Genomic DNA, 26,229 nt, shown 5'->3' with positions numbered 1-26,229 from the left:
TATAAACTGGAATTTTTTTTTATCTTCCTATTAATCACATTTTGTACATTTCTGTATTATAGAGTTTATACTTTTCTTTAAAATATTTTTCTGGTCTTACCACCAGTGTTCTCCCAAATCATTGAGATTCCTTCCAAAAAATTAGTCACTAATATGAGGCAGTGAATGACTCATGACTTAACTATTTCCCAACTGTTGAATAACTTAATTTGTTTCTAATGACTGTTATAATAAGCAATGTTTCATTAAATATCACATAAATGCTTATATACATGTTTGATAAGTACTTTTGGTAAACTGATGCAAATGAGAAGGCTTTGAAAACCAATGCATTAATGAAAAAAATACTACGTTGAGACAAAGAAGCTGGAAAAACTAAAAGCAATCCTAGACTAACACTGGACAAATGTTAACAGATGTTGGGAAATACCGGATTCGGCAGGGTTTTTACCAGGACTTCCTAACACCTGACCTGTGCTAGCAGTGCACGGGGTAAATTTAACTCGCAGAGCGAGGACTAGGAGGCATTTACAAAACTCAGCTGAGTGACATAAGGGCTGCTGCGAACGCACCAGATCTTTATCCCCTGCTTCAGTCACCCAAGGCAAGTTGGCAGGGAATAAAAATCAAAGGCGACAATAGGGAAATATCACGACATCCAAACAGGGGATGGAGTGAAATGTCCCAAGCCCAGAACAGGGGCCGCAGCTGAGCATAACTGACAGCATGGACTCATGTGTCCAGAAACTGGAATGAAATCACGGCCTAGCCACTCGCAGGCTACATGACCTGCAAGATACTTGGCCTCTCTGTAGACCTGGTTCTCCTTTCTGCAAAATGGGCACACAAACACCTACCTTATATGGTTGCTGTGAGGGTTAAATGAGGAAACCTAGCAGAGTACCTTGCACAAAATACTTTAAAAAATGTCAGTTGTTGATATTATCAGTATCATCATCGTCATCCCAAAGATTGTTACCTACTTCACTCTCACCAGCTCTGACTTGCTCATTCCCATCAAAAAGCCCTTCCCCATGACTGATCCCTAATGCCTGTCTTTTCTTCCTCTTGGGTCAGCTTTCTCCCTTGCTCAAAACTCTGGCTGGTTCAGAGTTAGTAAAGCCCATGGAGAGCCCTCCAGGAAAGCACTGTTACCTCGTCCAGGCTGTTCTGCTGGCAGGGGAAGGAGAAAGTGAAACCTAGAGGCAGGGACACACCCTTCATGCCCATGTACTCCAGGAAGTCTGCAATGCACTGGACGATGTGGTCGAAGAGCTGTAAGGAGAAGTTGGGCTCTGAGTGGGGTGGTGGGTGGGCCAGGGCAGGCTGCACCCAGCAGGGCCAGAACACTGGCTCTGGGCCTTTACCCAAGAGAAAAGCCAGCTCGGGCACATCCTTAAGTAAAGGCCAGCCAGAGCCCTAGCCCACCTACTCCTCCCCAGGACCACAGGAGAAAGCAGAGAAAGCACTGTCCTCCCGGGTGAGAAGCGGGTATCTCCCGGAGTCCCCTCCCAGAGGAGCCCCTGTCTTACCTCGTCCCCTGTGCCATGCATGACCTCCTGTGGGATAGAGTAGATCTTGTTGTGCATCTCCACCCCGCGTCGCTTCCCGTTCCGCACACGCACCAGCAGGACCCGGAAATTGGTACCCCCAAGGTCCAAGGCCAGGAAGTCTCCTTTCTCTGGAAAATAAGCCCAGGAAGATAATTCACTGGGGCTAAAGAGACTGACAGTCACCTTCCCCTAATGAGGAGCTCTCCCAGGAGGCCCTGGACAACCTCAGCATAATAGACAGTGGTTTAGTCACTAAGTTGTGTCTGATTCTTGCAACCCCATGAACTGTAGCCCACCAGGCTCCTCTGTCCATGAGATTTCCCAGGCAAGAATACTGGAGTGGGTTGCCATTTCCTTCTCCATGATAGACAGTAAGCTCTACCTAATGATAAAGAAAATAACAACCCTGGGATTAGAGATTTCCTGGCTCCTTAGTGGTTCTCAAATGAATTCAAGTTGCAGGATCCCAGGAATTACAATGAGCTCCAGAACACAGGAAAGAAATGGTGATATGGTACACTCCAAAATATCCAAATATGCCACCTGTACAAAATCAAAGGCCACCTTACATAAGGTTCCAGAATAGAGAAGAGAGAAGGAACAACAGAGTCCAACTCTTTAAAGAAAACTGAAGGGAAATCTTTCTAAATGAGAAAACCCTCCTTTGTAGGACAGTCACAATGCACTGCATGCCTCAATCACAGTTTCCATGCAACCCTCAGGCAGCTGCAAGAGGGAGGCACTGCGTTCCCCTCTATAGAGGAGCGAGACCTGGCTGAACTAGGGTGCAACAATACACTGTCCCTGGTAGCACAAAGCAGCCATAAACAATATGTAAGCAAATGGGCATGGTTGTGTACTAATAAAACTTTATTTGTAAAAATAGGCAGTGGGCTAGATTTAGACCATGGATTTTAGTTTGCCAACCCCTGACCTTATATGAGCTAACCCTGGAACCAAAATTCCTAGATTTGAATCCAGCTCTACCATCTTCTAGTTGGGCTGCTGCTGCTGCTAAGTCGCTTCAGTTGTGCCCAACTCTGCGTGACCCTGTAGATGGGAGGCCACCAGACTCCCCCATCCCTGGGATTCTCCAGGCAAGAACACTGGAGTGGGTTGCCATTTCCTTCTCCAATTCATGAAAGTGAAAAGTGAAAGTGAAGTCGCTCAGTCATGTCTGACCCTCAGCGACCCCATGGACTGCAGCCTGCCAGGCTCCTCCATCCATGGGATTTTCCAGGCGAGAGTACTGGAGTGGGGTGCCATTGCATTCTCTGTCTAGTTGGGCAGGTTTCTTAATTTCCCTGTGCCTAGGTTTTGTGTAAAACATAATAGCTTATTAACAAACAAAATTAACTACTAGTGTCTGTTAACAGTTGAAGATTAAATGAATTAATACATGTGGAATGCTTAGAGAAGCGTTTGACACATAGTAAGCATTCATTTACATAATAAGCAAGTATTTACTATGATCACTGTTCAGTTTTAGCAAAGGAGTGCCTTGGTTGAGCTCACTGAACACCAGAATTTCCCAGTACTACAGCTGAAGAAACACATTCGACAATCTGACCTGAACACCTAATGCTAAGGCTAAGGGAGTCCTCTTGGAGTGACTGAGCCCTGCGGTGAGCTGGGTGGCAGCCCTTCTGAATACCTGTGCCATCAGGGGTGGCACACACGTAGGTGGGCAGCATCTTGACAGGAGCAATGGCGTGAGTCTCCTTGCTCAGACCTCGCTCCATTTCTATCTTCATCCTCCTCTTGACCTCCAGCAGCTGCTCACGGCTCAGCTTCAGAGACTCCAGGGTCTTCTGGCGGGCTCGGTGCTGATCAGCCAGCCGATAGGCCACTGCCGTCACCATGGCTGCCCCCTTGCCACTGCCATCCTCAGAGCGGAGGAAGCGGACGTCACAGTCAGGCACGAGGCGCCGCACGGTCTTGTGAAGACGCTTGGCAAAGCTGCAGTCACAGAGAGGGGTAAGAGTTGGGTGCCCACAGGTAGGGTCAGTGGTACAAATGTTTAGGGCAGTAGCTCACCACCTCAGCCCAAATGACACCCTAAACACTCTCTCCCTACTCTTTCCCAGGTTAGGGGTCACTGCATAAAAGCTCAAAATATTTAACTGCAACCACCCTGTGAAAAGAAAAGGACCCTTCTGGGAAACCACCATTTCCTGCACACACTCACAGAAGACCCCCTTCTCACAGGCCCCAGCTCCTCTGCCCAACTTATCAGCCTCAGGTGACTCTGACACCAACTACTATTCATGTTTCATCAATTCAGCAGATGCTCCCTAGGAAAGACCCAAAAACAGAAACGTCAAAATGCTCTTCTAGACTTCGGCCTCTCTTTGGCTGCTTTCTGCCAAGAACCCCAGAGGTGTCTGAACAGCTAAGGATTTGTGTGGTGGCTGCTTGGAGCCACCATCTCCAAGGCCTTAATACTCCAAGTGTGGCCCATGGGCCAGCAGCATCCCTGGGTGCTATCAGAGACACAGGATCTCAGGCTGAACCCAGACCTTCTGAACCAGAATCTGCCTCTTAACTAGATCCTCTAGTCATCTGTGTGTACTTTAAAGTTTCTGAAGCACTGGGCCAGGAGCCTAGGACATGGAAGAGCTGAGACCCTCCGCATTCCCCTTCAGTTAATGCAGGGCCATTGACCTGGTGTTCTTATTAGGTGAAAATGATGAGCTAAGTGGGTACCACAGAAAAAAATATCTTTCAAGTCCCAACTGAAATTTGAATATTTAAGCACTTATGACTAAGGGATCAAAACATAGAAGGCAGGGCAGGATTAATTCAATACCTAGGTGAGCCAGAGAAACTGGAACTAAGAAAGTACAAAAAAAGAGCCCCCAAAAGCCAGGAGAGCTACGAGGAAAGCCTCCACCCATGCTGAGGTCAGTACACTTTCAGCTCCCACTTGCCCAGTGGGGAGCTTTCATTCCACAAAGAACCTGGACGCCATGGCCCATCTCCACCACCCTCACAGTGCAACCCTGAGTTCCTGCGGAGTCAGGCCTCTCAGAGGGCCCGTGTGCTGACTCACTGGGGGTGCTTCTTGTAGACTGAGCCGTCGACCCCGACAGTGGAGCGCAGTCGGTCCACGCCTTTGTTCTCCTTGATGCGCCACAGCACGGCTGCCAGCGTGGCCGCGCACAGGCTGGCTGAGCGTGTGGACACGATCTGGCAGACCCGATGAGTGGCCACACAGTCCTCATGTGTTGGGTCCAGACCCAGCCGCACCAGGATCTCACGGGCCTTCTGGATGCCATCCTTCTCCCTGGGGATCAGAAACAGCGTGTGAGCAGGCATCTACTCACCGTGGCCGGTGGGAGGGAAGATGTGTGCCCACAGAGAAAGCCCTCAGCCCCGGCAAATGCCACGTCCCAGGGAAGGCAGACACCCGCCTCACTGTTCTGCCCATCTATGGAACAAGGAGGCGAAGAAAGCACAAGCTGACGTCTTCTTTCCCCCCTGCCACCCCCAACACACGCAGTACTTCAGGTGCCCCTGTTTCCCCAGTGAGAACAACCAAGTTTCCTTATGCACACACTATGGGAGGACAAGGCCCTGCTCCTGGGGCTTTACACACCAAGTTGTGTGTGTATCACCAGTTTGCTTGTCTCAGGATAGTGGGAATGTTGTCCCTGCCACCAACTCTCTCTGACCACAGGAACCCAGCTGTGGAGCCCACCCTACTTTCTCTCTATCAAGCAGTCAGTCTGTTGCATTTCACAGTGCAGTTGGCAGTGCTTTAACTTGCATCTAAAGATGTTGGTCAAGGGTTGATGCTTTCAGATTAGCCCTCTTTTTAGGGGGAACTAAGTGTCCACAAATATCGAGCACTGTCATTTCCTCCAAGTTTAACAAGGAGGTACAGTTCATTCAAGTATCCCACTAATAACAAAGTCATTTGGACTGTCTCACTGCTCCTGTTAGCACCAGAATCATCTCCTCTCCACCATCTGGTGCCTGAAACAAGGCCTCCTCAAGTGACAAGTGGAAGTCTCAAGAAGAGGAAACCAGGGCTTCCCAGGTGGCTCAGTGGTAAAGAATCCACCTGCCAATGCAGGAGACACAGGTTCGATCCCTGGTCTGGGTAGATTCCACATGCCACAGAGATTCTAAGCCCATGTGCCACTGCTATTGAACCTGGGCTCTAGAGCCCGGGAACCACAACTACTTTGCCTGCGTGCTACTGAAGCCAATGAGTCCACGCTCCACAACGAGAGAAGCCACCACAATGAAAAGCCCACGCACAGCAATGAAAAGCCGCCCCTACTCACTGAAACTAGAGGAAAGTCTGCACAGCAATGAAGATACAGCACAGTCAAAAACAAATAAATAAATAAATAAAGATGCAGTTAAAAAAAACAACAACAACAGGAAACCAAGTCCAACTTTTTGGATATCGTTGATTGGAAAACAAAAATCAGGCCATGCTCACTCCCATTCCCGCTGCTCAGTGAAAATGCAGGCCTCAACTCTAACTTTTGGAACTAATGGGTCATCCAAGGACCTCTTTTTCTGTTATGAAGCACGAGTCAGGATAAAGCCCTTTCTGAAAATCGCCAGTAGGTAATGATTGTCTGAGGAGGTCTTACAGATAGCTGAGAAGTGAAAGACAAAGGAGAAAGGGAAAGATACACCCAACTAAATAAGTTCCAGAGAATACCAAGGAGAGAGAAGAAAGCCTTCTTAAGTGACTAATGCAAAGAAATAGAGAAAAACGATAGGCTGGGAAAGGCTAGAGATCTCCTCAAGAAAACTGGAGATACCAAGGGAACATTTCATGCAAAGATGGGCACAATAAAGGACACAGATGGCAAGGACCTAAAAGAAGCAGCAGAGATTTTTAAAAAATGGCAAGAATTCACTGAAGAGTTGTACAAATGCCTTAATGATCCAGATAACCACAGTGGTGTGGTAACTCACCTAGAGCCAGACATCCTAGAGGTGAAGTCAAGTAGGTCTTAAGAAGCATCACTACAAAGTTAGTGGTGGTGATGGAATTCCAGCTGAGCTATTTCAAATCCTAAAAGATGATGCTGTTAAAGTGCTGGGCTCAATATGCCAGCAAACCTGGAAAACTCAGCAATGGCTACAGGACTGGAAAAGGTCAGTTTTCATTCCAATCCCAAAGAAGGGAAATGCCAAAGAATGTTGAAACTATCATACAATTGTGTTCATTTCACATGCTAGCAAGATAATGCTCAAAATCCTTCAAACTAGGTTCAACAGTATGTGAGCCAAGAACTTCCAGATGTACAATCTGGATTTAGGAAAGGCAGGGGAATCAGAGATCAAGTTGCCAACATCTGTTGAATCATAGAAAATGCAAGGAAATTCCAGAAAAATATGTACTTTTGCTTCACTGACTATGCTAAAGCCTTTGTGTGGATCACAACAAACTGTGGAAATTCTTACAGAGATGGGAATATCAGACCACCTACCTGCCTCCTGAGAAATCTGTATGCAGGTCAAGAAGCAACAGTTAGAACTGGACATAAAACAATGAACTGGTTCAAAACTGGGAAAAGAGTATGTCAAGACTATATATTGTGACCCTGTTTATTTTACTTCTATGCAGAGTACATTATGTGAAATGCTGGGCTGGATAAATCACAAGCTGGAGTCAAGACTGCCAGGAGAAATGTCAATAACCTCAGATATGCAGATGGTCCCATCGTAATGGCAGAGAGCAAAGAGGAACTAAAGAGCCTCTTGATGAAGGTGAAAGAGGAGAGTGGAAAAGCTGGCTTAAAACTCAACGTTCAAAAAACAAAGATCATAACATCCGGTCCCATCATTTCATGGCAAATAGATGGGCAAAGAAATGAAAACAATGGCAGATTTTATTTTCTCGGGCTCCAAAATCACTGCAGATGGTGACTGCAGCCATGAAATTAAAAGACACTTGCTCCTTGGTAGAAAAGCTGTGACAAACCCAGACAGCATATTAAAAGCAGAAATATCACTTTGCAGACAAAGGTCCATATAATCAAACCTATGGTTTTTCCAGTAGTCATGTACAGATGTGAGAGTTAAGAAGGCTGAGTGCTAAAGAACTGATGCTTTCAAATTGTGGTGCTGGAGAAGACTCTTGAGAGTTCCTTGGATTGCAAGGAGATCAAACCAGTCAATCCTAAAGGAAATCAGTCCTGAATATTCATTGGGAAGGACTGATGCTGAAGCTGAAGCTCCAATACCTTGGCCACCTGATGTGAAGAGTCAATTCATTGGAAAAGCCCCTGATTCTGAGAAAGACTGAGGGCAGGAGAGGAAGGGGGCATCAGCGATGAGATGGTTGGATGGCATCACTGAACACTGGACATGAGTTTGAGCAAACTCCAGGAGACAGTAAAGGACAGGGAAGTCTGCATGCTGCAGTCCATGGAATCGCAAAGGGCCAGACACCACTTAGCAACTAAACAACAAAAGGAATGAAATGCCAGGGCTTCAGGAAAGAGAAGTAGATGAAAATAAATCATTGAAGGGTCCACAGGGAACCTCTAGCATAAAGCTGAGATCCCTGTGCCAGGCAGGAACTCGAGTACAAAAGTGAAAGTCCTTGCATGGGGGCCAGCTCTCCCCAGCACCATGAGTCACTCTGGTAGTCAGCACATTCAAAACAGACACAAGTGGAAAATATGTGGCAAGTGACATCAAGCCATAGGCCTGCCACGTGAGGCCAAGGCCTCACACTGGGTGAGACCTTCCTGCTGTCCACATCTGAAGGGTCAACAGCCTGAGCTTCTTCCTCATTCCCCAGCCATCTGTCCACCCTTCTGAGGTCCCAGCAAACAGAGAAGGACCCAAAGCTTACCCTTCAATATCTGAAACATCTTTGGTCTCAAAATGGCCTGTGGCAAGAAGTTCAGGGCTGAGCTTCCCCCCAAAAAGCAGCTCCTCCTTGGCCATCTTCACCAGGATAAGCCTCACCAGTTCCCCCATGTACATTCCACTGATCATCTTTTCAAATCTGCAGAGAGAGATACAGCAAAAAAACATAAGTCTCTGCTGCCAGTAAACCTGACCCGTCCTTGCAGAAGCAGCAGGCACGCACGGCGCCTATGCAGAACAAAGGCAAACGTGTGCGGCACTGACCAGGAGTGAGATGTGTAGAGAAGTGACAGCTGGGCACAAACGGGGTTGGAGGCACTGGGAGCTTAGGCTGCCTCTGCAGGCAGGTGGGCCTCGAACTATGGAGAAGGAGGGTCCTTTAGCAGCCAAACCAAACACCCAGGGAGTGTGGGACACTCCCCCAAAGCTTGAATTTGAGGTGTAGTGGGTTATGTGGTAGGGTAGCAATTTTTAATAAACTTTTTCTCTAGCAAGGAAATGCTCTTTTAAAATGAATTCTTATGCAAAACCTCAGTATTTATCTCAAGCAGGAAAAAAAAAAAAAAAAACACAGGTCACTCTAATTAAACTTGGGAGCACAGGGCTAGCAACTCGTCACCTCAAACTTCCTTCCCCTTGCAGGCCATCTGTGGTTTCCTGAGAAAACAGAACAACGTGGGATGGAAGGGGGATTGGGCAAGAATAGGGACAGATGAGAAGGAGCTCTAAGTGTCGCACGGTTTGGGGAATCTGGAAGTGAGACATGTTGGCAGTTTCTGAGCAGGAAGGCGACAAGATAGCCGAGAGGGAAGTTGGGTAATTTATGTTTTCAACACTAGGTGACAGTGTTTTCTTATAAAGTCTTCCTGGCTTAGATATACGACAGGCGAAACCGCCCTTGCAATTCTTTTTAGCCAAAAAAAAAAAAGGCCCTTTCCTGGTATCTTAGAAAGGATCTAGGTCCCACACAGGGCCTTCAGAGAAGGCCCAGAGCAGGGTGTGAAGAAATTCCAAAGTCACCTGGTGCACACTACAAGAGAAGAAGCCGGGCCCTCAGGAAGTGACTTGCCCAAGACCCAAACACAGGTATGGCAGAACTAGAGCTAAGTGGAGAGCTGGCAAAGCTGCTTGAGCAGGAGGTATGTTTAAAATGTTTAAGTGCCGCACAGGCACGCTGCCTAAGAGGCAGCCCAGGTTCGGCAGTAAGGAACTCACATGTCTACTTCCGTACCTTCTCCAAAACAGCTGGTTCTGTGAGAGATAAGGGAGGGTGCCAGTGGGGCTCTGAAGCGTGAGTGGTAAAAGTTTTTATCTCAGGTTTTAAAAACACTTTGTTTCAGTTGGTGTTTGGAACGCATTTATTTAGAAATATAACGAGTGAGAAAAAAGGTCGTATTCAAGCCCAGCAATAATTTCAGGGATAGTTGATCCATTGGCAATATGTCCTCCCAGCCTTTTTTGTTTTTGTTTGTTTGTTGAGCAGTTTTTTCAGTCCATGAATTTCTCACCAGCCGTGGTAGACACAGCCAGTATTCTATGAATGGACTCTCTTTTCAACATGTGAGAGAAGCTTGTGACTTAAATAAGCTGTGCTTTGAGGAAGCAAGGACACCCCCCCATAGAGCAAAAGACTCTCTTATAAAGCTGGTTTATAAGGTTGGATTTTATTTCTTTCTAGCAGGGATAAGTACTAGATTTCCTACAATAGTCACAGCACCAATAAGACCATAGAGGGCCTAGGAATTCCCTGGCGGTACAGTTGTTGGGACTCTGAGCTTTCTGGGCTGAGGGCCCTGGTTCAGTCCCTGGCCAGGGAACTAAGATCCCGCAAGGCTCAAAAAAAAAGGCCAGAGAGGACTTGATTGCTCAAAATGTTTTGTAATTGCCTTTAGAGCTTGCGGCAATCCCTGTTTCAAGATCTTTAATAAGGACATTAGGCAAATGTTTGTGAGATTGAAATAACGTTTTATAAGAGCCAGAAGTAACCAAAAACTCAGTCTGACCAGATTGGAGAATATAACATCCAGGGACCAAAAAAAAAGTTAGAGCCCCTCCTCCAGTCCACCCAAGGACCAAGGTTGGACCACAGGTCCAGAGAAGGAGGCCAAAGGGGCTCCTTAACCAACTTTTCTATAGGCCTTGAGCCTGCCTACAGCTATAGCAAGAGGCCCTGGGACTCTTGCAACTCAGCCTAGTTCATAATAGGCAGCAATTAGGAGCCAACTCTCAGCCTCATGCCCTGGGCAGTGACAGAGGTGGGAGCTATGAAATGAGCTTTCAGATCCCTTATCTTTGCTATCTCATCATGGCTTTTCTTATGTGGTGCACAAATTGTTTCTATGGACAACATACAGCCTGAAGGCAGAGTGAAAGAGCAGGGCAGCACACTTAGAATACGATCTTCTAAAATGACCACTCTTGAGGGTCAAATTATTAGCCATACTCTGGTTTGTCCACTTGCTCTATCTTTTGTAGACAGCTCTCAGCAACTGATAGTCACAATATATGTAACAAGCACATTTCCATAAGCAGTGGGTGCCTTGGTAACTTTAGGGGCTATATATAAAGCTGTAAAGTAAAAATAAGAACCACCCCCTAGCCCTGGCCAGCCCCCACCTCAGCTCCTGAGCCCAGCCCTTGAGCCCACTGCACACAGGGGGCCACTCACAGTTGCTTCCCGGGGTTCAGAGAGCCCATGTCGATCTCCTGATCAAACTCCGTACGGATGTCATCAAGCGCGCCGTCATCCCCAAAGGCCCCCCACTCCATATTGATACACATCCGGCCCTCGTCGCCCTCCACCGTGTCGATGTGGCGCATCTCTTCCATGTAGCAAGCATTGCTGCCTGTGCCTGGACAAAACAAGAGAATGCTCAGCACCCACTCACACTGTCCTCCCCCAGCCCCCAGCCCCCATCTCCCTCTTAAAACTCTGTCCTCAGACCGCTCAGTGTGACTGGGATTCCTCCCTGGAGGCTCCTGGGGCATCTCGACATGGTCCAACCCACTACCACCCACAACTCCTCAAGTCCTGGCTCAGCCCTCAAAAGTGACCATACCATTATCTTCTAACAGGAAGTACAAAGGAAGATCCAGGCCATGGACTCCTCCTCTCTTTGCAGCCCACACCCGCACTCCATTGGCCAGCACTGTTCACACACCCACAATGCTCACACGCAGTGTTCACGTACCCACAATGAGACCAATCTCACAGTTCTGGTCATCATAGCCACAGGTCATCATGGTCCCAACGGTATCATTCACTACAGCCACAATATCAATATCAAAGTCCTGCAGGGATAAAAGGGGAACCCTAACTTTCACTGTCACAGAAAGACTACAGATGTGAAGACGAAGAGTAATAAGACACACAGCTCAAGAGCAGGGCTAGAGCTGGAAGTTGGGTCCAGATCCAGTCTAACGACAGCATCTCACTGCCCACCCCACTGGTCTTCATCACAGAGGACTTCCCTTACAGCAGGCCTGCAGTGTAGTTCACAGCCGTTACTACGATAAGAAGAGCGTGTCTTGTTATCATTGTCTTCTTCTCATTCTCTTTCTTCTTTTCTTTCTCTATCTCTCCCTCCCTCCCAGTAGGTCTTGCCCTTCTGTGACTAGACCTTTATCGTGTCCTTTCTCTGCCCCATTCCACCCTGATACCAACATAAATCCCAAACTTCTCATTTGAAAATGAGGGTTTTTCTTTCACCAAGGCTATGATTAGTTGTCCATCATGCTAATCTAAAGACCCCAAAGGCATCTGATCATATATAAGGTCACTGGTGTGCTAATTGTCTCTCAATATATAGGCGTGTCATTATGCAGCACACCTTAAACTTATACTTTATTGGGAGCTAACTCTTAATAAAATTGGGAGAAAAAAACGAAGATTTTTGGGTGACATAACAGAGAAGAAGAAAAGAAAACCTCTCCTTAAGACCCACAGAAAATTCTCATGCCAATTTAAGGACCCGACAAGGCAAGACTTCAGAGTGGACTCAAAAGAATGCAAAGGGCCTCCAGACCCCAAGCCCCTGCATCTCCCTCTGCTGCCCCTACTCACCCCTCTCCTCTGGATGGCCTTCCGGATCAGAGTAACCACATCTTTCCCTTCCACACCACTGGACTTGAACCCCTTGGTCCACGAGACCAGGAAACTCTGGAAAAGGACCAAGAAATATTGATTTCCCACAAAACTCAGTCTGTACTCCTCATCATTAGGAGACCTCTGCCATGGGGCTAAACTAAACTAAAGTCCTGACTGAATTTATACAGGTCTTCCTTATTAGCCTGTGAAGGAGAAACTATGTTAGAGACCAAGTAAGGAGGTTAAATGAATGATTTACTGTCCCCAAGAAGCAGGCTGTAGAACTGCCAAAATAAGATTCTTGTATCCTAACATTGTAAACTTTCAAGGATGTTTATCATGACACTTTAGAACAAAGGAGTCCCTGACTAATTTCTCACTCCTGTTTCCCTAAGAGGGATATGGATAATGTGCAATGTATGTCGGCCTGCTTTTAGTCATCTGAGGGGACAGTGATTAAGACTCCCCACTTATCCAATACCTCTTTACCATCCCTCTCACATACACCTACACACACTCTCCTAGAAGGACAGATTTCCCAATACTCAAACATTGTCCATGCAATCCATCAGAGCAAGCTCCATCACCATAGTAGCAAGTGGCTCAGAGTTCTTTCCAGTCCCCCCAGTCCAAAGAATGAAGCAACAAAAATGTCTGAAGGATTCATCTTACCTCGTCTAGTTTTGTTTGAAGGCAGGGGAATGAGAAGGTAAAACCCAAAGGGAGCTTCTTATCTTTGATTTGTAGCTTATCCATGAAGTTGGCCAGGCATTCAGCAATGTGATCAAACAGCTAAGGGCACACAACACAGGAAGATGAGCAGGGAGGCAGAAAGGCATAGAGATGAAGAGCATGGACTTTGGGCTCAGAAAGGAACTAGGCTGGCTGAGTACATGCAAGATATGTATCCCTTCTGAAGTTTTAGTTTGTTCATCTATAAAATAGGGGTGATAACTGGACCTGCTCACAAGTTACCAAAAGGATTAAATAAGTCAACACATATAAGGACTTAACACTAGTTAGTGATTATTAAATTCTGTCTTCCACTTAGACCATTTATCAAAACCACAATGGGGTTATCAAAATAACCACATTAGGCAGGGAAAAATCGCAGCCAAAGCTAATCAGAAAGTCATCGCAAGCCCTAGGAACAGAGTACCCTTTAGTGGCTCTGTCAGAATCTCCCTTGACAAGGAGGCACAGCTGATTATCTTACCAGAAAGGGCAACCCATCTGACTGCCAACAAGTATTTTAGCAATCCGGTCTCTTGTGACTGGGGGAGGGGATGAGAGATTCTCTGTTGGCATTCTATAAATGAACTTAACAAAAGTAACTTTTAGATCTTTCCTCCATTCTAAAAACCAGTCTTCTGGGGGCAATTCCAAGAAGTTACCTTTGTTTTCTAACTTCAATATGAGAACCTAAGTGAGTTCACAAAGAGCACTGAAAAAGAAACAGGGTTTGTGGATGCGCAGCTTCACTCACAATATAACTATTGTAAGCAGGATCTGAAGCTCCCAAGAAAACTTGTAAGCCTAAGAAATCATCCACTTTCCATTTGTCCCAAAGCCCATAGCCCCTTGGCTTCCTTTTTCCCCATTCAAAATCCTCAAAGAGAAATTGGTGACCCCTTCGACACAGAGGCTGAGGCTAGGAATGTTTTGGTGCAAAAAGTAAGCAAAGGTCCAAAAGACTGAGCAGATTCAAAGAGCCAGGTTGACCAGATGGCAAAATCTAAAAGCCAAGAGAGGTGAAAGGAGATGTTTCTTTTCTTTTCTGGGCAGAAGTAAGGAAGATTCCACTAGTCCAGGGACTCCCAAAGTGTAGTCCACAGCATCATCATCATGTCCAAACTTAAACCTCCTGAATCAGAAGGTGGTGGTAGAGCCTTCAAAGTAATCCTGAAGCAGTGGTTTGAGAACCACTGCACTAAACCACCAAAAGTATTTGCATTTACAAAGGGACTGAGAGGCTTGGGGTGACAGGGTAGGATAAGAGGTGCACTGGCCCCCCAGATGTCTGGGGTATGCTCAGTCAGTGGGAAGAATCTAGGAAGACAAGGCCAGCCCCTTCTAGAAGGGACTGGCTCTAACTGAACTTCCCAGTGGATCCTGTCTCTGTCTGGTCATGTGTAAAACTAACCTCAGGTAATGCTGAAACACTCAATTTCCAAGCCAAAACTTTCTCAAGAGTACATGCTGGGTAATGACAGGGCTCTCTCACTAAGAGGATCCCCAGTGCCTAAATGCCAACTCCTTTGAGCAGAGATCAAGGATTTTAATGTGGAAAGAGGGTTTCTGGATAGATATTCAGCAACTTCTGTTCTGTTGGCAAGTTGATCAGTGACACAATTTACAATAGGGTTAAACAAATTCCCAGAACCTTCTTCCTGGTACTCTAATCAAAATTATCTTTAGTACAATAGTGTGATCCAAAAAAAGGAAGTTACAGAAGCTGTGCAAAGAGATAAGGCCAATCATCAGAGATAGGGGGAGGGTTTGAAGAAAGAGAAATGGTTTCCCCTCTCCCAGCCCTGATCATTGCTCTGTCCAATTGCACTACCAACAGGGGTAGGCAGGAAAAAAAAACAGAGAGAGAGGCAGTGAAGAGGCATTAGATAATGTGTTACCCAATACAGTAGCCACTAGCCATCTGTAGCTATTTCAATTAATTAGAATTTTTAAAAAGTCACTTCCTCAATCACACTAGTCATATGCAAGGCCTCAATACTGCAAGTAGCTAGTGGCTGCCTCACAGTACAGGGCAGATACTGAACAGTTCTACCACTCTGAAAGTTCTATGGGACAGTGTTGGGTTAGAAGAACCTGCAGCTCTTTAAAAGAGGGGAGGAGGAGACCATCTGCTTCCTTTAAAGGAAGACTATCTCCTTTTCTGTTAGCTGATGATCTAAGGATAAGATACTGGGAGAAAGAGCTAACACTTTCCTACCATAAAAAGGCTCAAAGGGCATTATTTTATGAAGGGAAAAAGGCTTCCTTTCCATTACTGATCTGAGACTCTGCTCACTCCCCTTCTCACAGGAAACACTAAAAAATCTAAACTGGCTGCTATTACCATTTGTAATTCACTGTTCCCAAGTGGAAGTTCATGGGCCACGAGACAGACTTTGTCTGGGACTCATACTACCTGGGTTCACAGATCTTCAAAAACCTTTGCAAGTTTTGAGTATGGTGATTTGGTCATGGTTTTAACTAAATTTTATTTGTTTTCCTATAATTAAAGGTTGATAGATAATATTTTAAAAAGAAAGAAAGAAAAAGGAAAAGATAGGGGAAAAAGCATCAATAATTCTACCACTAAAATAGCCACTATGACTCTCCTTCCAATCTTTTTACCAAGTGTTTTCTGCAGTTTTTTTTTTTATATAAATTTGTTTATTTTAATTGGAGGCTAATTACTTTACAATATTGTAGTGGTTTTGCCATACATTGACATGAATCTGCCACAGGTGTACACGTGTTCCCCATCCTGAACTCCCCTCCCACCTCCCTCCCCATCCCATCCCTCTGGGTCATCCCAGTTTTCTGCAGTTTTTACGATGATAGCATTCTTTCCCTTCCTTGGGATGAAATGAGCACCTGTATTTTCTAGTTTTCTTTGTTTCATTTTTATATAGCATTTTTTTAATCTACTGGAAGCCTTTGTATTGCAATCGAGTCATAATTTCTTTCAGATGGCTTTCATAGATTTGTTGGACTAACACATTTTGTTTCTGTATTTTGGAGCCAGGTGACAACCTCAGTGGAGCTCAGATCTTACAGTCCCAGAGACTGTAGCCCAGCCCCAGCATTAAAACAAGGAAAGCAGGTTTTTCCTCAGGGCCGTCTCCAAGGACACACAAAGGGTCTAAAACTCTCTCCCCTACATGTCCTGCTCATGGTCCGAAATTCCCTTCCCAGGAGGTGGTCTGCTGTGGCGGGAAGAACAGTGCATTAGAAGGGAGAAGTTCCTACCTCTTCTAAGCTCTAAGGCTCAAGAGGTGACCATGCAAGATGTGCTCCTTACTTAGATATCACCTCCTCCATTCACACTTTTATTGAGTACATATTAGGTATAATAAACACAGCAGGAATAGCCAGCACTCAAGAGTGATCCCTATAGCTGTGCAAGTATCCAGGAATGTTTTAGGTGATTCCTCTCCATGAACTGAGAGCAGCTAGAGTAGGAGCAGAAAGAGCATCCTGAGGAAGCTTGTGCAGAGCAGGTGAAAGGGTCACCATTGTCCTTGGATACCGAAGAACAGAGAACAATGGCTGGGCCTGTGGCCATCACCCACCCACCCACCAGATACTTCTGCTGTCATGGCAATGAGCACCCTCTGTAGGAAGGCTCTCCTGGGGGAACTGTTGAGGGGGAGAGCCCCCAAGAGTCAGCACTAGCCCCTCTGGGGAGTGCTTTCTACTTTGGAAGCAGGGGCAGGTAGTAGGGACCCTAGACCACCATACTGCCTAATTCCAGGAAGCACCATTCCCACAGACCACATCACGGGGCCTGAAAAGCGGATGGAGCCTCCTAGGGCCGGACAAACACAGGCTCTGGTTGTTTGGATCTGGCTTTGCGCCTTGCCTCTGGCCCCTCCCTCCTCTGTAATCTAAGGCCAAGTCACTCAATCCTTCAAAGCCCAGTTCCACATCTAAAAGTGGACACAATAGAAGCACCCAGCCTTAGGGCTAGTGTGAGGACGAAAGGAGGAAATCCACACAAACGTGTGTTACTTCTGGTGGGCCGATGTGCGTGTCTTGGTGGCCCCGCTGGATCTGAAGAACTGAAAGGGTAGACCAGGACTTTGTTTTTTTTTTTTTTTTTTTTTTTAATTCACCTTAAGAGTTTTATTTTTATTTTTTTTTTTTTCATTTTTAAAAAAAAATCACATGCTCCCCATCCTGAACCCTCCTCCCTCCCAACCTCCCCATACCATCCCCCTGGGCCTTCCCAGCGCACCAGCCCCAAGCATCCAGCATCGTGCACTGAACCTGGACTGGCATCTCGTTTCATACATGACATTTCACATGTTTCAATGACATTCTCCCAAATCTTCCCACCGTCTCCCACAGAGTCCATAAGACTGTTCTATACATCAGTGTCTCTTTTGCTGTCTCGTACACAGGGTTATCGTTACCATCTTTCTAAATTCCATATACATGCGTTAGTATACTGTATTTATGTTTTTCCTTCTGGCTTACTTCACTCTGTATAATAGTCTCCAGTTTCATCCACCTCATTAGAACTGATTCAAATGTATTCTTTTTAATGGCTGAGTAATACTCCATTGTGTATATGTACCACTGCTTTCTTATCCATTCATCTGCTGATGGACATCTAGGTTGCTTCCATGTCCTGGCTATTATAAACAGTGCTGCGATGAACATTGGGGTACACGTGTCTCTTTCCCTTCTGGTTTCCTCAGTGTGTATGCCCAGCAGTGGGATTGCTGGATCATAAGGCAGTTCTATTTCCAGTTTTTTAAGGAATCTCCACACTGTTCTCCATAGTGGCTGTACTAATTTGCATTCCCACCAACAGTGTAAGAGGGTTCCCTTTTCTCCACACCCTCTCCAGCATTTATTATTTGTAGACTTTTGGATCGCAGCCATTCTGACTGGTGTGAAATGGTACCTCATAGTGGTTTTGATTTGCATTTCTCTGATAAAGAGTGATGTTGAACATCTTTTCAAGTGTTTGTTAGCCATCTGTATCAGACCAGGACTTTGATTCCCAGCAAGGATCCGTGAGCCGGTACACAGTAGGTGCTCAACACACGTTCGGACACTATCATGATGGCAAGCCCATCCTTGCTTGTTCTCTTCTAGCTATCACTGAGACGACTCTTACTTGGATTTCACATTTCTTCTCCATCCACTCTTTCTGTCGTATGTGCCGAGTACAGAACGTGACTTGGGGTCACAGAGATGTGGGGATGACTTAGTATGATTTGGGGCCAGTGTGGAAGTACACAGAGCCCACTGCAGCGCCAGGTAGAAGAGACACCCCAAAGCTGGATTTTTTTCAACAGGCTCCTATCCCTGTGTGTAAAACCTCTTCTGTTTTAGAACGTCAAAAAGAGGGAGAGCAAATAACCAAAAAGGTTAAGAAGCAGGTTCCATTCCGTGTTTTGCTATGCTAACAACAGTGAGTCAGAACAATCACTGTGACAGGTGGCAGTGTCAAGCCACAATTATGTCTTCTCCTGACTTGCTATTCAATGACACCACTAATCATAGGTATCCAGGTGTACTGGTCCAGCCTCCTGACATCAGATTCCTCAATCACCAGTGCATGCAAGCAAAGCTCAGATGAGACAGAAAGTCAAAATCCCTCCCACTAAAGCATATCCAGACCCTGGGGTCTCATACATATGCTCTCTGGCCACATGCACCTCTCCTGATGGAGGCCCCCACCTAGCTTCCAGGCGTTGAGGGGCATCACCCGGCAAAGAGGGGAGTCAAGGTCTCCTCCCTCCAAGACCACAGAGAAGGAGCATCATCTGCTCCTGTAGGGCCCAGAGCCCCAGTGGCCATCATACCTGGGTGCCACTGCCTCGCATGATATCCTCGGGGATGGCATAGATCTGGCTCTCCATCTCAACCTTCTGGAGTCCATTGTCTGTTACTCTTACCCAAAGCACACGGAAGTTGGTCCCTCCAAGGTCCAGAGCCAGGAACTCTCCATGTTCTGCAGAGAGAAGGGCCACTATTAGTTCAGGAGACAAAGTGTAACTGTTTCACAGAGACCAAAACATAAAACCCAAGAATCCTGCCATAAACACTGGACAGGTCATCTCTGGGTGATGAGATGTGGGTGAAAAAAGTGGGTCTTAGTTTTTTCTACACACTTTTATGTATTGCCTCATTCTTTTTCTTAATGCTAAGCACTTGTATATTACTTTTAGGATACACATGAAGAATCAGTTTCCTATCCAATGATGGGGTGCCCACCCCCCTCACAAAAGCTGACTATTTCCCAAGGGCTTTCACCCAAGTCCCCATTGAGCTCACAGGGCCCATCAAGCCCTGCATCAAGAGACCAGGCCTCGGTTTTGTTCTTCATGCCCCAAGGACACCCAATACACTGCTACAAGCTCGTGGCCCCCCTGGGCCTTTGGCCAAATTGTGATCTCTGAACAAAATGTAGTCTTTAAGTTTGTACACAGTGACGGCAAAATGCCTCGGCAGGAATGAGAGTCACACAAGGGAGTGGAATGGAATCCAGCTAACTGTAAATTAAGAGGCCTCGTAAATAAGTCTAGCAGGTGCCCCCTGCCAGGCTTACTCAAGTGTGAGAGAATGCTGACCTAAGAGTATATGAGACAAGAGTCCGGCCACTCCGATAAGCCACAGGGCGCGGGCGAGAGGGGAGAGAGGGAGACTCCACAGACACAAGTGGGTCAAGAGCTCCAGGTGCCACGGGAAGGCACAGTCCCTCCAGGAAATAAGCAGAGCCGAACAGGAAACATCTAGATTCCAGATAATAGGGGCTGCAGGGACACACACCATTGTGCGGTGCAGAATGGAAGTGCTGAAGAGGCGTGGAGGCCCAAGCCGGGGCTGGGGCTCAGGGGGCAGGCCAGGACTGGGACAAGGTGGACTTGTCCCCTGAGCAGTCTCCTCAACCAGGCCTGCTCCACCAGTCTTCCAGTGCCCCGCCACACGCCTTCTGAAAGGATACATGATTATTTCGGGGGGTGGGAGGGGGATTCACTTATTGGCATGTTTGTCAATACTCAGCCCTTCTCCTGATGGGAGACTTGCCACTGAAGTAAGGGAGAACGGATCAAGGGATCTGGGATGCACTCTGACTAAGAGAAACAAGGGGTTATTCTGACCCACACGCTCTCAGCAGCAAGGAGTGTTTGGTCCTGAGAAAGGCCAACCTCTGCCCAGGTCCTTGAGGGCACTCACCAACACAGTCCCTATCATCCAGAGGGGCAGCCTGAAGTGGACATCATGCCCCTGAGATTACATGGGCCTTACCTCCACACAATCCTGGTTTGCTGGTAACAATACATAAGAGAGACTGGCTCTGGCTCCCACATTACCCACACCAGAACTCCAGCCAATCTGGGGACATGGCAGATTCCTGAGCCTCTGAGCTTCAGCTGCCTCATCTCCAGAGCAGGAGCCTCCTACCTGATGTGGCTAAGGTAAGGGGAAAACCAAGTAAGATGCCTCAAGTACCCAGCACAATACCAAGAACTCAGAACACACTCAATAAGGACTAGAAACCTTCCATCCAGGCTCTTGGCAAACACAGCCTGACACTCACACTTGAGTCCCCCAGGCCCAGCGTCAGGGCTGCTTCTCAGACTGAAAAAAAGTAAAAGAAACATCCTGAGGCAAGACTGAAGAAATCTGTCTAAGAAAAGCCACCAGGATCTTTGCCAGAGACTTCAGCACTCCTCCTCAGGAAGTACTAATTTTCTGTCCCTTCCATTGCATCTAGCGGTCCCCCAGCCCTTTAGCCACCATTGCTAGATAGCTAGGGCAACCTCAACCCCATCTAGAGAGACTGCTCCCCTTGTGGCCATGGGTGACTTTTCCAGGCATACCAGTTCTGAGCCTCCCCTGGCAGTGGGACATCAGCCAGTTTGTAGGGAAAACTATGTGAGGCTCTCATGGGGGATGAAAAGGAAAATCAAAGATGAATCGCCTGCCTCAGCATTCTGCAGCCCAGGATGAGTGAATCTGCTGAATCGGCGACCGCGGGGGATTGAGGCAGCCGAGGCTGCCCCTGGTTGGTCACGATTCAAGGCTAGCCCAGCTGGATTCACTGGAGGGGATAGCTCCATCAAGAATGGTGGTTTTGCAGTATTTGCTGATGGACTGTAGGGAAATCACAAATAATAAAGTACTGCTGATAAATCCATTCCCAAGAAGGAATGTCATTCTTTTCAGACTCCGCCAGTTCAGACATTCCTCTTCATCTCTGCTGCCTGATGCCCCTCCACAAACACTCATAATCACAACTAACACAGCCAAAGACTTTAGTCCTTCCAGAGTCCAATATCTCTGAGACAGGCCCAGCATCATGACGCCTGGAGCTAAATTGTAAGGTGACCCCTTGAGACACTGAATGGACCCCTTCCCTAGTGCCCACCTCCCCACCATGCATGAGCTGCTCACACAGAGCAGCAGCAGGCTCCGTTTTGAATTCCAGCTCAGCTGCTTCAGTACCTGTATGGACGGTCTGAGCGTGTCACCTCGCCTGCAGAACAGGGCTCATAATGCTGACTTTCCCAGGGCTCATGAGCTTACACAAAATACAGAACACATTGTAACTGAGTATACAGGTCCACGGTAAGCCGTCAGTCGGCAGTTACTGCTGTCGCTGTCATGGCTTCTTTGATTACGTGGCTCCTCTCTCCTAGTTCTCAGCCCCTCTAAGTCTTGCCTACTCCTATCCTATTCCTGGCCCAAGTCCTACCACCACTGTTTACCTTCCAGGACATCCTAGAAGTCCAGAGCAGAGGCTATGTCATTTGGTATGAAAGGGGATGGTATCTGTGGGTCTGGGACAGTCAGACTGGCTGGGCAGGAGCAAGGCTCTGGGGCAGGAGAATCTACAGGAGAAACCTATAGCTGGTTTCTTAAGTACACAGCCACAGGGCATAGGGCCCAGTGAGGCCCAGCAAGATTATTCTGCTGAATGATTATATTTGGTGTATGAGGCAATAGATTAAGAAAACATCTCATATTTCATTTGCTCATTGACGGTTCATTTGTTAAACAAAATATTTAAGAAGATCCTAAGATCAGAGGTAAGATGTATTTTATTGTTAAGCAAGTTGTTATGTCTAGAAAACAATTTTAACATCTGATTTTTCAAAATGTTCAAACAGTACAAAAGTGGGAAAAAGTGAAAAGCAGATATCTCTTTTCTTCTCCACATCCCCAAAGCAACCATTATTAATGTTTCCTGAGTGTCCTTGTGTGTGCTCAGTCATTTCAGTCATGTCTGACTCTTTGAGACTCTATGGACTGGAGCCCACCGGGCTCCTCTGTCCGTGGGATTTTCCAGGCAAGAACACTGGAGTGGGTTGCCAAGCCCTCCTCCAGGGGATCTTCCCAAGGATTGAACCCGCATCTCTTATGACTCCTGCATTGCAGGTGGATTCTTTACCCACTGGGTCACCTGGGACGCCCTGAGTGTCCTTAGATATATTCATACTATAAAAACAGGGAAGGCCAGGGACTTCCCTGGTGGTCCAGGAGCTAAGACTTCATGCTCCCAGGGCAGGGGGCCCAGGGTCCATCCTTGGTCAGGGAACTAGGTCCCACTTGTTGCAGCTAAAGATCCCACAGGCCACAACTGAAAGACCCCATGTGCCACAGGTAAGAATCGGCACAGCCAAATAAATAAATACTAAAAATAACAACAACAACAAAAAACCAAACAGGGTTTCCCTGATGGCTCAGTGGGAAAGAATCTGACCACCAATGCAGCAGACACAGGTTTGATCCCTGGTCCGGGAAGATCCCACATGCCACGGAGCAACCAAGGGCCTGAGCCACAACCACAGAGCCTGTGCTCTCAAGCCTGGGAGCCACAACTACCGAGCCCACATGTTGCAATCGCTGAAGCCTGTGCGCCCTAGAGCCGGGGCTCCGCAACAAGAGAAGCCCCCACACCCCAGCTAGAGAGTAGCCCCCGCTCGCCACAACGAGTGAAAAGCTCTCACAGCAATAAGACCCAGCACAGGCAAAAAGAAAGAAAGGAAATTATTAAAAAAAAAAAAAAAAAACACAGAGAAGACTGTTAGCTGACACATTCTGTGAAAAGGATTTGAATTGCTGGTTCTAAGGATTTATATCTTTAACTACCAAGTGTGTTAGTCACTCAGTCGTGTCCCACTCTTTGTGACCCCATGGACAGTAGCCCATCAGGCTCTTCTGTCCGTGGGATTTCCCAGGCAAGAATAATAGCATGGGTAGCCATTTCCTTCTCCAGAGGATCTTCCCAACCCAGGGATCGAACCTGGGTCTCCTGAATTGCAGGCAGATTCTTTACCATCTGAGCCACCAGGAAAACCAAAGATATCACCGAATTATCTTCCTAAAAATTCTTTCCAGATAAACCAACAAATGGGTTTCACTGTTACCAGTGTGTCTATGTCACGTACAATTAATCACTTCTTTCCTTTGTGTAGGTTAGACATTTTGAATTACCAACTGGCAGTGTAAATTCTTTTTTCTATGAATTTTCTACTCACATGTCTTGCCTTTTAAACATATATCCTTTATTAATAACTTAAAAGAGCTCTTTGTATATTAAAAAGGATAGTTTCATTGGTTGTATATCTGCAATTTTTTTTCCAGTTGGATATTTGCATTCACTCTCCTTTATAAATCTCTCTCTCCAGTTACTTCTAAATGGTGTCACCACCACTACAAAAAATCAAAGAAGCAAGGTTTTACTATAGGTTTATTTGAAAGATCAAATTCATCTTATACTTTCTTATGTGACTTTTTTGAAAAACTGAAGCCCAGAACCTTGCCTTCACCTCTGGTCTCCAGGACACAGCTCAGACTTCCCTACTTGCATCTGAATTATTGTGGTAATAAAACAATGAAAAGACAGAGGCAGGTGTGGAGGAGATTCAGTTAATTTAAGGCCCAATATGTAGATATTTTTAATAGAAGAGAAATTTGTTAAATGATGTTTACAAACATAATCTCATTAATCATCTGCTGCTGCTGCTAAGTCGCTTCAGTCATGTTCGACTCTGTGTGACCCCATGGACGGCAGCCCACCAGGCTTCCCCGGCCCTGGGATTCTCTAGGCAAGAACACCGGAGTGGGTTGCCATTTCCTTCTCCAATGCATGAAAGAAAAGTGAAAGTGAAGTCGCTCAGTCGTGTCCAACTCTTAGCGACCCCATGGACTGCAGCCCATCAGGTTCCTCGGTCTATGGGATTTTCCAGGCAAGAGTACTGGAGTGGGGTGCCATTGCCTTCTCTGCATTAATCATCAATGACCCCCATTTCCAGATAAGAAAGCCAAGGCTCAAGTCAAGAAAAACTAAAACCAAAATTTAAATTCAGGTCTAGTTTTCCAGCAAAGTTTTCTATTGTAGTGAGCAAGGAGGCTGCTCATGAGAAAATTATAAATTCTCAAATAAGGAATTATTAATTTCTGGGGCTCCCCTGGCGGTCCAGTAGTTAGGGCTCTGAGTTTTTGCTGCTGAGGGCCTGGGTTCAGTCCCTGGTTGGAGAACTAAGATCCCACCAGCTTTGTGGCACGGCCAAAAAAGCAGGGGGTGGGAAGGTGTGGGAGGGTGGGATTCTTCATTATCAATGCCAAAAGCATAAAACCCAGAGGTTGCCACACGCTCTAAGCTGGCCTGGGTGGCAAAGGAAGTGAGAGTGTGGCTCAGAAGTTGAGTCACTTGGTTAAGATCGTTCAGGGGTAAAGGCATGCTGGATTTGACCCCAAGTTCATCTGACCCCAACACCTACGGTCCCTACGCACCTCACCCATATTTCTCATGGGGCTGCTTCCTTGAAGCTGAGGATTACCTGACGCAGAGTCTAGGATGGAAGCAATAAGCCATAAAGTGTTGAAAAAGAAAGCAAAAACACCCTTATCTCTATCAGTAACTTGCCCCACCCCTCTGGGCCTAATGATTTCAAAACTGAGTGGGAGGTGGCAGACAGACATCCACTGGAGAGGTGACACACCCCTGTCCTCACAGGAACCCAGGACCTACTAAAGCTTTCTGAGGCAGGTATTTCCGCTAGCCGCAAATTGGTGCTGTCTCATACCATTACACCAAACGCCTGTTCCCAACTTACTGGACACTCCCCAAGCCCTCTTCGATGAAGGACCTCCTAATTAAGAACATGCCCCTCCAAAAACAGACAAAAGAAGGGGTAACAACCCTCTATCAGAAGCAAATAACTCACGGTGAAGAGGAACAGGCCAGGCTTCCCTGCTCCTAAGCCCTGGTCCAGTGGTTAAGAGTCTGTCCTGCAACACAGGGAATGCAGGTTCAATCCCTAGTTAGGGAACTAAGATCCCACATGCCATGATGCAACTAAGCCTGCGCACTCCAGAGCCCGAGCACCGCAGCTGGGGAGCCTGCATGCCACAATTACTGAAGCCCAAGGGCTACAACTAGTGAGTCCATGCGCCACAGTGAAAGGTCCTGCATGACGTAATTGAGACCTGATATGGACAAATCAATAAATTAAAAAAAAAAAAGGAACTAGCAATAGAGTATTAGGTCCTGCCACCCTCCATCAAACTGCCCAGTGGTTTAAGATTCAAGGTGTTCCCTCCGGTAGAGTTTGTTTGCTGACTCAGTCCCCATCCTGAACTACCACTGTGCCCACTTTCAGTGAGGGTTGGTCACTCAGTTGTGTCCGACTCTTCGTGACCCCACGGACTGTGGCCCACTAGGCTCTTCTGTCCATTGGATTTCCTAGACAAGAATACTGGACTGGGTTACCATTTCCTTCTGGAGGGGCTCTTCCTGACTCAGGGGTCAAACCCAGGTCTTCTGCATTGCAGATGGATTCTTTACCGTCTGAGCCACCAGGGAAGCCGCACTTTCACTGAGGTTCTTATCAAACACCTAAGATCAGCAAGATAAAGGGATTTCAATTTCTCCTGGGAACTCACCCATCCCAGGGAAAGGCTGAAGAGGACTAAAACGGCATCTGAGTAACTAACAGCCCGAATGTGATACTCACCATATCTTGGCTGATGGGACATCAGTAATGT

General features: G+C 46.7%; 1 protein-coding gene across 2 annotated transcripts in view; it reads right to left on the bottom strand.

The window, feature by feature from the left end:
* The window catches only part of HK2 (hexokinase 2), a 69,786-nt gene that overhangs the window by 9,909 nt on the left and 33,648 nt on the right, over window positions 1-26,229 (bottom strand). For both annotated transcript variants that reach the window (XM_086327756.1, XM_086327757.1), the window contains exons 3-12: window positions 19,035-19,183; window positions 13,162-13,281; window positions 12,466-12,561; window positions 11,594-11,693; window positions 11,071-11,254; window positions 8,386-8,541; window positions 4,606-4,839; window positions 3,208-3,512; window positions 1,533-1,681; window positions 1,156-1,275 (exon numbers count right to left, since the gene is read on the bottom strand). In XM_086327756.1, the coding sequence (XP_086183882.1) occupies window positions 1,156-1,275; window positions 1,533-1,681; window positions 3,208-3,512; window positions 4,606-4,839; window positions 8,386-8,541; window positions 11,071-11,254; window positions 11,594-11,693; window positions 12,466-12,561; window positions 13,162-13,281; window positions 19,035-19,183 (1,613 nt within the window). The remainder of the gene's footprint in view (window positions 1-1,155; window positions 1,276-1,532; window positions 1,682-3,207; window positions 3,513-4,605; window positions 4,840-8,385; window positions 8,542-11,070; window positions 11,255-11,593; window positions 11,694-12,465; window positions 12,562-13,161; window positions 13,282-19,034; window positions 19,184-26,229) is intronic.

Source organism: Bos grunniens, chromosome 11 (genome assembly GCF_055505025.1).
Source record: "Bos grunniens cultivar Pamir isolate PY7600 chromosome 11, Bosgru_T2T1.0, whole genome shotgun sequence".
NCBI classification, from domain to species: Eukaryota; Metazoa; Chordata; class Mammalia; order Artiodactyla; family Bovidae; genus Bos; species Bos grunniens.
The sequence above is the reverse complement of the archived record's forward strand: the minus strand, read 5'-3'. Positions and strand labels throughout refer to the sequence as shown.